Source organism: Uloborus diversus, chromosome 4 (genome assembly GCF_026930045.1).
Source record: "Uloborus diversus isolate 005 chromosome 4, Udiv.v.3.1, whole genome shotgun sequence".
Taxonomy (NCBI): domain Eukaryota; kingdom Metazoa; phylum Arthropoda; class Arachnida; order Araneae; family Uloboridae; genus Uloborus; species Uloborus diversus.
This window is the reverse complement of record NC_072734.1, coordinates 7,453,704-7,465,511: the sequence shown is the minus strand read 5'-3', so window position 1 is coordinate 7,465,511 and position 11,808 is coordinate 7,453,704. Positions and strand designations below refer to the sequence as shown.

General features: G+C 37.0%; 1 protein-coding gene across 1 annotated transcript; it reads right to left on the bottom strand.

Moving 5' to 3' along the window:
- Window positions 1-4,438: 4,438 nt before the first annotated feature.
- Window positions 4,439-9,800, bottom strand: LOC129221493 (uncharacterized). Its single transcript, XM_054855974.1, has 2 exons — window positions 9,667-9,800; window positions 4,439-5,066 (listed from the first exon to the last, which is right to left on the bottom strand). Exons 1-2 carry the CDS (start codon window positions 9,796-9,798, stop codon window positions 4,500-4,502), a joined length of 699 nt encoding a protein of 232 aa, XP_054711949.1. The 5' UTR covers window positions 9,799-9,800; the 3' UTR covers window positions 4,439-4,499.
- Between the last annotated feature and the right edge of the window lie 2,008 nt (window positions 9,801-11,808).

Genomic DNA, 11,808 nt, shown 5'->3' with positions numbered 1-11,808 from the left:
GTGCGCATGCTTGGGGAATGTGAAGAAAATCAGAGCCTGAAGTCTGACGTCACTACTGAAGAGCACCATGAAGATACTAGAAGTTTTTGTTTTCGGTATCAAACTCATGTTTCCACCCTAGTTGAAACATTTGAAGAACAAAAGAATCCTTTTGAAGATGATGACTACAGTCAACAGCAACAAAATTATTCTCTCGGAAGAAAGTGCCTTTTCTGTGATGTCAGCGCAAGCAATCGGAACAAGCCAATTTAATGCATTTGTAGAAGATCGCTTAGTGTTGAGAAAATTATCCATATATGATGCTATTAAAAGAACCAATCTCTTCTTGATGAGAAGAAAAAAAAAATTCTGTTAAGTCCAAAGACATGTAAAAAAATTGTTGATTTGAGGAGGGACAGCACTCTTTTTGCTAAGCTATATGTTGCCTGCCAAGCAAGGCAAATGGATGTAAAAGAATTTTGGCACATCGAAAACAGCTCGTGTCCACCTTCCATATCCTACCTTTCCTACCTTGCCAAACTTAGGAAACCAAGTAATAAGTCAGACGTAGTTTCTTATATCGTCCACTCTACTGGACTAGATTTGACGGTTATTCCGGAACCAAATGTTTCTTCTTTTATATCATTGATGGGGCTGCCCTGGCTCATATGCTTGTTTCTCAGTCTACTCGAACTGTCCTAAGCAGTACATTTTAATGAGACTAAAAAGCGTTGATAGGGTGGATTTAGTTTTTATCGGTACATAAATGGAAGTTTGAAAATCGACACGAGACAATCGAGAGGATCTGGGCCAAGAATAAGCATTGAATCCAATGTTTTGATACCAAAGTCATTTACTAAACTTCTGGCAAACGATAAAAATAAAGAGGAGCTTTTCGAATTTTTGGCAGAAAAGCATCAATGAAGACGATGAGCATTTCCTACTTATTCAGCGCTTCGTCGTCTTTACATATCATTCATCAAGCTCAGTGGAAACCGTCACACACACACACACACACAATGAGGCTAGGAGAATTTTCTTCACCCAGCAAAACAGACAAATTGAATGTATTCCACCATCTAGCAACGTTCTTCTGCATCTCCTAAAGAGAGCAATATTGCAGTGTTCACTACGGACAAAATGTCGTCAGCGAAATTTTCAGCTCTTGGATCTATGTCAGTGGGGATGGAAAAAAAAAATCGGCGAAGAGTATGAACCTCTTTAGTATGCACACCCCGAAATACTTATGTAGAAATTACAGGAACTTATATCACGCAAGTGCAAAGAGATGTTGTACCCGCTGTTAATGCGCCAGATCAGGTCTGAATTGTACACTTCTTTGTAGTTGTGAGGGTCAGTGTAATACGTAAAACGTTCCTTAAAAAAAAAAAACTTATCGCAGTTTTTGTTATAACAGGTAGTTTTTCTTTGCATTAAAACTTGTAATTTTCGTTTATTTCTCTTATATGTTCAAAATGTCAGCATTTCTCACAAAATTATTTTATTATAGTATTAATAGTTAAGTCCTCGATCCATTTGCGGCGGTGACTTCGATTATTTCTGCATTTTAATTTCTCTTTCATTCAATATATAGGTAAAATACTGACAAAAGGTATTAAAACATGAAGCACAAACTTAAATTTAATGAAACTGGGAAGGTTCTTTTATAACCAGTGGTGTCCACCTGAGGGGAGGTAGGTCATGGTGCAGGCTGCACCATTAAAATTTTTAGGGAATGTTTTTGGGGGCATTTTTTTCATTTGGGGGGCGCTCTTGCTGTGGGGGAAGTCTCTGCAATATTGAGAGGGTGTGCCCTTGCACTTAAAGGATCGGCGGGCACCCTGGTATAATGCAGGAAAACTGAAATTTTTACTCCAATATCGGAGAATACGGTGAAGTCATTGTTTTAATATCAATTTTCACATTGATATTGTAATAATTATTGAACTATTTGGCTTAGAAAATAAAACTAAACACTGTTGAATAGCTTTTTTAAACCGCTTTTAGATAATGTATTTGAATTTTACAATATTATCTCCTATTATGTAGTTCTAAGCAGTTAAACCAACGTACTAACCGATACATGGCGGCCATTTTGATGACGTCACCACAGGGGGGTCTTGACCTCCAATCAATTGCCTCCCGGCGTTTTTTTGCTCTCTTATATGAACATATGCTCTGTACAAAATTTCATACTGGTATCCGGAAGTGAAATGTTTTTGCACAAACTCCACCGACTACGATGAATGACACAATGGATGGTAATCACTTCTGGCACTTCTTTTTTAAGGTGTGCAAGAAATCCAATATCACGACGGGCCATGGCAGGGGCACCATCTGCTGCGCAAGCACTTATATTTGTCAATGGAATTTCTTTTTCTTCAAAATAATCCTTCACCGCTTTAAAAATCGACGATCCCTTTGTATCAGTGATCAAAGTTCTGGCGAACAACATTTCCTCAGTTATCTCTTTCAGCTCATTAATAAACCTCACGTAAACTAATAAAATAGCTCTGTTATCTGTCACAGTTGATTCATCAATCTGTAGTGCAAATTTACTTTGTTTCAAAACAATTGAGTTTGCACTCAACGTCAGCAGCCATTTCATCTATTCTCCTGGAAACTGTGTTGTTACTCAGGGGGAGAGATTGACTTATCTTTTTACTGGAGCCCTCACCAGGCAAAATTTCAACTATTTTTTTGGCAGCCGTTAGAATAAGAGATTTGCCAATCGTAGGAGGCTTACCACATTTTGCTATCAAGAGAGACACTTCGTAAGAAGCCCTTTGTCAAGATCTGTTGCTTGTCTTCTAAGTAATTCACCCACCTTTGGCCGTTTATCCGCTTTTGTTTTGAGGTCTTGAAAATAACTAAGAGGTTTATTTACTTTGTCACCATGTACTTTTGACAAATGCTCTTTCATTCGCGAGGGCTTCATCACTTCATTGATAGAAAATGTTTTATCGCACAAAAGACAATGCGGAAACAGCACATTTTGCGGTGACGTGACAAAATCAAATTTTAAATACTCTGCTGAATACTGCCGGCACTTCTTTTTCGAATTTATATCGAACTTCCACACCACGAAACATGCACAATTAAACAGAAATTCACTAAATTAAATCAAACAATAGAAACTACGTAAGGAGGTTTATGCACTGATTGCAAGATTCTGAATAACAACTGATAAGTAAATGCAAAAATTCATTCCTACACATATCCATCCACTTTTCAGGCGTTAAATATATGCTGGCGCCAACGGTCAGACAGTGCTTGCAAGATTTTTTTTTCTTCCTCGTGAAAACGGCAATAAAATAAAAGATATTATTTTTTGCTTTTGGGATTTTTTTTATCCGAACAGATTTGATTGAGCTATAAATCATACATGACTTATTTTCTGGGAACAACTTTCTTTGATTTGACATGACATATGCTTGGTTCGGTATTACACAACATAAGTATTCTGAAAGATATTTCTGAATTGTGTGCCGATTTGTTTTAATAAATATAGTTTTTGAAAGGTCAAGAATTTCCCATTACCAGGTATCCGAATACCGATCGCCCCCTATCGCCCCTCAGAAATTTATCGCCCCCTAGACAAGTTCGATCGCCCCCAGGTTGGGAATCACTGTTCTATACGCTTTTGCATTTATAATCGTCTGAATTAGAACATAACCTTTGATTTAGCTTTTCAAAAAGTAATGATATCCCAACAAAACATAAATGTGAAAAAAAAAGCCAAGTTCGGTCGAAATGAGGTTTGAGGTAGACGGTGTCCCCGACAAAAAATAGTTCAGATCTAAACTGTTACCAAGTTCCATAGCAGTTCCATATAGATGTTGGATTTTCCCATGTTTTCCAATCCATTTAGAAAACAATTTTTCACTTTCTTTGATAATGGATTTAAAACTTGGAAAGTTTGGAAAAAAAAAATTAGCGATGACTAGAACTTTCCGCTAGTTTAAAATCCATTATCAAAGAAAGTAAAAAAACTTTCCGCTAGTTTAAAATCCATTATCAAAGAAAGTAAAAAATTATGTTCTAAATGAATTGAAGAACATGGGAAAATCCAACATCTATTTGGAACTGCTATGGAACTTGGTAACAGTTTAGATCTGAACTATTTATGTTTTGTTGGGATATCATCTACATTTAAGGACATTTATGATATTTATATCTGTGGTGCAACATAATAGTAGAAAGGGATCAACATCTCCACAACTCGTGTTTTTAACGCACTTTCAGTCCTAATACAGTATATTATCTACACTTAAGGACATTTATGAAGAGATGCCTCCCTCCGCCCCCCAGAAAGTAAATTTTGGCTGTGCAAGTAATGTAGAGTAGTTAGTGACCCTCAATCGTTCTGTGTAGAAAACTGGTGAGCCGCACAATCAAAAAGTTTGGGAACCATGTGTGTTTGAGAAGAGATACATTTTTGTCTCCGTTCCATGAATATTTATTGAGATGGGTTTCCATATCTGTTTTGAAAAATATATTATGTGGGGAATCAACTGATTTTAGAATCGCCACAGCAGCTGCCATTGGCTGTCAACGGAGTCTTTTACATACAGTTTGTTGTTTGTTGTGTGTTTATAAAGGGTCACATTTTTGTCCCTTTGCCATGAATATTTATTGAGACGGGTAGCTGCATCTGTTTTGAAGTACATGTCATGTGGAAAATCAACTAGTTTTCGAATTGCCACAGCAGCTTTAAATATTTGGGCTTTGTTCGTGTAATCTGGAGAGTAGCAACAGATGACTCCATCCGAGTCTTTTGAGTAAGGCTCCCCTAAAAGGGCTGTCGAACACTTAGCGCTCAGGACACCAGTATTTTCAAAGCTATCAAGTGTCATTATTTTCTGCCATGCATCATCATGTGCGGTCAATCCGGTGTGTTTATTCCTTTCAAAACGGTCGAAGAACAACAACCACTTTCCACACTTTTCGCAATCGTAATCTTCAATATCATCATTGTGGAAGTAGATCCAGCGATACTTTCGGCAATGGCTTGGTGTCATCACGTCAGAGTAGAAAGAACCTCGGCGTCCACTGTTTTTCTCGTTTAACAGCCATTTCAGAGCCTCCTGTTTGCAAAAAAGTGGGTTGTCAGAAAGCAGTATGCGGATTTTTACGTTTTTATCAAATTGTATGAGCATGAACAAAAAACAAATATCTTCATGTATGAGACATAGAAAAATAGTATTTTACTGATACCTAGAAAAATCGCAAATGTATAAAAGTACAGTCTCTACATAATATAAAATGAAGTCTCCAAAAAGCGTCTGTGTGAATAAAATATGACAACGTAGATAAAGTACAAATTGAGAATGGAAAAAGGTTAAAAAACCAGCAAACAGCTGTTTCGGCACTCTAAAATACAAGTGCCATCATCAGTGCATTAAAAACGAAGACAGGTTCACCCGACTAAAACACAGTCGAGGCGAACAAGCTGTTTGCTGGTTTTTTAATCTTTTTCCATTCTCAATTTGTACTTTATATACGTTGTCATATTTTTATTCACTATGCAGTACAAAGTTTTCGACTACTTTTTATGTAAGCGTCTGTGTGTTTGAACTCGCAAAACTCGAGGACTACCCGGCCGATTGCGCTGAAATTTTCAGTTTGTTCGTTTAGGTCCTGAAAGGGTTTGCAGACCAGTTCGAATAAAATTCGATGAATAGTTCTTTTTTTTTATTCCAATTTACGTCCAATTTACACATAAATTCTCAAATATGGGGGTGAAAAATTACTTGCACATATTAATATTACATATCTTTAGAAAGGGTAGAATTTTCCGCATTCTACGCAATTTGTTTCAATGCTCTAACTTAATAAAGTTAGGGCGGGAGCTATTTGCATTTTCAGCTCGAATTTTTTTAGTCTTAGCTGAAATTTAGGCACTACTTTCCTCATTAAATAAATCAATAAAAAGTGAAGGAATCGTCCCACAGCTTTCTTTTTGACGCCTTTGGAAAAAGCGACCTTTTTTACTCCAGATCTAACTCGACCTATAAACAATAAGCTTTTATTTCGAAAGGAAAAAAAGTTACAAGCGTTTTTAATTCAAGTTTAAGAAATTTCGATTCCATTCAAATTGTGCACCATTTTCTTTCGCATTTTAATTCCTTAAACTTGTTTTATTTTGTGTTCCATGGTTACGCATTTTAAATCCATCTTTCTGGATTTAATTTCTTAAAAGTATTTTAATATCTGTCGTCATTGTTTGGAAGGGAAATCATGATGTTTTGTTTTGTTTATTTTTTACGCCTGATTGTTGAATATACGTCACTTGATACAATTTTTATTTTCAAGGTAGACCGGGCAAAGCCGGGCAACGCAGGTAGTTGTACAATAAAATATTCTTGGTTGAAAACATACACAATCTTGAAGAGACTAGGATAACGGCATCAGTAACATACATGTTTAAGACATATCGCTCTTATCTTAACTCAGTTTTCTGATCCTTTTAATGTATTTAGACCTTTAAAATTATTTTTCTCTCATGCAACTACCTAACGTTTGGCTGCTTTTGGATCCTCTGAATGAGTTTCTATTTCTGTTTCTATTCAAGAGTCACAACTGACTACAACTGTATTTATGTCGAGGACTGCATACTAGTGCCTTGCCTCCATTATTTATATACCGATAGATGGCAGCACCATCACCGGATCGAACAGTTAATGAGAATTTAGAACTAGTCCAAGAGCTAATAGCTACCTGATACTAGCACCCCCAGAGGTATCGTTTCACTTGGAGGACATTGAGACCACGAGCATATTTAACGTCGCCCAGTCCCCTTTAATGACGACGGTGGGTCTTCGACCAGCGGGGATCGAACCCGAGCCCCTCCGGCCCCGAGTCCAATGCCCTACCGATCAGGCTACCACGGCCCCTCTGAATGAGTTAATTCTATTTTTATTTGTTCAATTTAAAAAAAAAGGGTCCGACCCCCCAGTAACAGACACCTACAATTCTGCTGATACCCAGTAACGGATAGGATGGGTAATGGACAGAATTCCTTTTTTACCTTCAAAATGTGCAAAAGTTTTTTATTTTTGATCTAGTACCTTATAAAATACAAATGAACATGAAACACTGGCAAACCTAGTGGTGGCGGTTCAAAACCTTCCACCACTGCCTTGTAAATATCAACTGGCTCATAAAATTCACTCTGAATAAACGCTAGATGGTTGCATCATATTCACGGGCCATAGCAACATCAGTTTTATTAGCCTAAAATTCTCTTTTTTTTTTAAATCCGAACTTACGACTGCATGTTACTGGACCCTTGTCTGTTACCGGTGCTGTTACCCTATACAGCTGGATTTTTAAATAAAAATGTGGTAAAATAAGTGGAATAGCTGGAAAAAATAACAATGGGATTTTTATGCATGCGTTTTTTAATGTCACTAGGGCCTTATTAATTCATTTCATTCTCTAAAATAAAATGAGGGGCCGTGGTAGCCTGATCGGTAGGCATTGGACTCGGGGCCGCAGGGTCTCGGGTTCGATCCCCGCTGGTCGAAGACCCACCGTCGTCATTAAAGGGGACTGGGCGACGTTAAATATGCTCGTGGTCTCAATGTCCTCCAAGTGAAACGATACCTCTGGGGGTGCTAGCACCAGGTAGCTATTAGCTCTTGAACTAGTTCTAAATTCTCATTAACTGTTCGATCCGGTGATGGTGCTGCCATCTATCGGTATAGAAAATAATGGAGGCAAGGCACTTAGTATGCAGTCCTCGACATAAATACAGTTGTAGTCAGTTGTGACTCTGAATAGAAATAGGAATAGGAAATAAAATGAGCGGGGGAAAAGGAGTTCCCATGAAAAAAAAGAAAAGAAAATAATTTGAATTTTGACCTCTTGAATTCAAATTATGTTTTTCGCAATCACGAGTGTCTGTGTGTATGTAGGCGTGTGTGTTTATGTGTGTGTGGGGGTATGTGTGTTTGTGTGTAGTGGGTATGTGTATGTGTGTAGGCATGTGTGTTTGTGTCTGCGTGCAAGTATGAGTGTGTGGGTATTTGTGTGTGGTGAGGAATGTGTATATGTGTGTGTAGGCATATGTGTTTGTGTCTGTGTGTAGGAATGAGTGTGTGGGTAGTTGTCTGTAGGCATGAGTGTGATGAGTGTGTGGGTAGTTGTGTGTAGGTGTGTGTGTGTATGTGTAGGTATCTGTATGTATGCGTGTGTGTGTGTATGTATGTGTTTGAGTGTGTGCTTATGTATGTGTTTGTGTATGTATGTGTTTGAGTGTGTGTTTATGTATGTGTTTGTGTATGTATGTGTAGGTGTATGTATTTGTGTGTGCGCGCGTGTGCTTGTGTGTGTAGTTGTGTATGTATGCGCGTGTGTGTAGGATATGGATGCAACCTGGAGACGGTTTTCGCTATAGGAGCAGCATCGTGAGGACCCGGTCGACGGTGGTGCTACAGAGGGTGGCGGTGAGAAAATAAAATGATAGGACATCAAAACAGTCAAGTGAGAACAATAAGCAATCGTGATTACTTAAAATCGTGATTGCTCAAAAAAAGAAAATATTTTCATTTCGTCCGAAAATGTAAAAGCAAAATGGTAAGCTCAAAATTATGATGTAAAAAAATAAATCAATTAATTTTTATAGTGAGAATATAAATCGAATATAGTCTTGGTTTAAAAAAATATTGCTGAGGAAAAAAAATTGCAATTTTTTTCTAAACCGCGTCTAAATAATTAAGAGGTAAAAATGCGTATCTGTAACGAACAAACTAGCACCCCTGCAAACTAATAAATGCATTCATTTCCGCCTATTTTCTGGATGCTTGCCTTTCCATATCATCGAAGGTCAGACTGTAACTGTTCAATTGTGCCCGCCTAATCGCCCAAATGATGGACCTGCTCCGCCTTCCGTTTTTAGCTGGATATGCCCTTGCTATGGTCCCAATCATTGAGCAGAGATAAAATGGAGGGAGTGAAGACTTTCATTCGTGAAGCAAAGATCCCAAACCACGTGATAGATTTTAAAACGAAGCATCAGAAGAAATCAGGTATAGCTTGACCACGAAAAGAAGGCGGATGACCTTGAAGCAAAAATATCATTCGCAACTCCAATAAACTATAGGGGGCTCTGCAGCCACTGTGTAATGGCGGATGAAAAAAGTAAAACAAACGCATGCCTTAACTTATAACTTGCTTTGACGCTTAGTGAATCACAGTAATTTTTCATCGTGTTTGTAGGAAGTTTCCTTTTTTATTTTTCGGAAATTGCATTACATCACAAACTGTCTGAAGCCTGTAATTTACCCCAAAGAAAACACGTGGAATGGAATGTTTTACCTTTTTCGGCAGTATTGTGAATCACCGCAAGGTAGCGTATTCGAGCTCTGGAATTGCGAATTTGTAATAGGTTGTTTGTTATTATTTTAGAATAGATAGGATTAGCGAGACCATGTCTCTTACTATTCGGTGCTTTCTGGCAGATTCTACCCTTTACAAATGATGTTTCGCTTCAAGGTCATCCGCTTATCTTTCGCTAGTTTTACGCAGCATGTCTACCATTCGTCGTTGTTGAATCACGTGACTTGGGATATTTGTCTCATCTTTTGCTGAGCAAATCATTAGATTTTCTCCCTTCATTTAATAGTTCCTGCTCTAAGTTCCCAATTAGTGCAGATTTTAGAAGTTCTACTGAAGTTAAGTTACCTTGTCTACATCCAAAGTTTCATCTTCCTCTGTTTCTTGATCAGGACTGCTGCTCTCTGCTCCTTTCGTTTCGGGAGCTGTTGCCTTCTCAGTATTTGTTTGTTTGCTGATTTCGGTACTCGTGGGATTCATCCTGAAATCTGTAAGTAAGTTTATTTAATACAGTAAACTCTCGATTATCCGCTGGCGTATTATCCGCGGTCTTTCGCACTTTTAGAAGAAAACGAGCTGATGTGTGCATCACATGACTTCCCTTTACGTCAATTTAATGATAATAGTGCCTTGGAGTAAGCAAAGAAACTTTAAATATTTTTACTCCAAGTTTGCTGCAAACTGAAGCAAAAAAAAAAAAAAAAAAGTTTTGTACAGATTAATTTTCCTAATATTGGACATTTTAAATGTAATTCAAAAGTTAACTCTCGCCAATAGTGGCCAAAATAAAACCAGATTTAAAAAAAAAAAAAAAAAAAAAAAAAAAACTTCCAAACTTGTCGCCAAGTTATTTGGCGACCAAAAGCTTGGCGATATATTGCCAAGTGTTTGCCAAATTATAACACCACTTAAGTTTGCATTGAAATTTACAATGATTTTACCCCAAAAAGTCTAAAATACCCCCTTTGGAACATCCGAGTGAAAAGGGGAGGTGAACAACTAGACCCCACTAGAGGTCTACGTACTAAATTTCAACTTTCTAGGAGATACAGTTTTTGAGTTATGCATGATAGATACGCACATACACACACGCACATACATACATTGCATCAATACGGACGTCACGAGAAAACTCATTGTAACTAACTTGGGGATCGTCAAAATGGATATTTCGGGTGTCTGTACGTTCCGAGGCATATATCGGATGTGGTCGGATCGAAAAAAAAAAAAAAAAAAAACTCAACATTCATTCGGGGGTGAGAAAAATGGAAATTAAGGCCGATTTTTGAGTGAAAATTTTTTCGCGAATACAATACTTCCTTTTTTTTTGTAAAAGGAAGTAAAAAATCAGAAAAAAATCATCCTCGAGAGAGAAATCCTAGTTTTTTATCCACAATAATGAAAAATTACTAAGTAAGTTAATTTAGTAAATGAAAGTTACCTTACCTTGAAGACGTAGTTTTGATGATTGTAGAAGAGACGATATATGGGTCTTAATTTTCATTGTTTTTGCTTCATATATTTGTCGTGAAAACGAAACACATTGTTTAGCTTAAAACAAGATAGCTAATGATAAGACAAAACTTATCTTTAATAGTAGTTCTCTTCCGCGCAGATATTTATTTGCATTTTTTTTTCAGTTCAGTTTTCTGCGCTATTAGTTGCTAAGCCACCAGCTATTGGGTTCCGATAGTGTGTGTTTAAAGAGTTTTAGTTTATTTTGAACACGTAATACGCTCACAAAAAAAAAAAAAAAAAAAAAAAAAAAAATAAATAAATAAATAAATAAAAAAAAAATAAAAATAAATCTTAATATATAAAAATCTTCTGTGCGGACGTTTGTCACCTAAAGGCTTTTAAACGGCTGGACCGATTTTGATCAAATTTTTTGCGTGTAATTAAGTTGTGGCAAGGAGGGTTTCGAAGCGCGATGGATCGAATCGGAAACGTTTTTGTGAATTAATTAATTAATTTAAACATTGGATGGTTATATCTCTCAAATGATTAATATTTATTTTAACCTATTGTTGAGCACGAATTGAAATAAATATTTAACCCGTTGCCAAAGGACAATAAGAAAGCCAGCTCTACTTTTTGTAACGAAATTTCCTACTGCGATATGTCAATGGAGAATAGATAAAACGTAGAGAGAGAGAGTGAAGCCTTCCTTTCTTGAAAGCAACGATGTTTTGTCCCGTGATATATTTTAAAGTACTGGAAGGTTCACGCAAAACGTGTGTTCTGTCGTCGAGTCGAACCATGTGACCGGATCGGTGCTTTATATTTTCCTAACCAAATGATCAGAAAGTACCGTACCCAGCAACATTTGTTTCTCGGCTCAAATCCATCTGAATTTTGGCACCAATGTCAAGAATACTATAATAACAAATTGATTAGTTTGATAATCCTTAAAGGAAAAGATGATGGAATTTAAAGACGAAACAAATTTTATTTTTATCCAGATAAATTGCAACAGGGTAGTTCTGTACA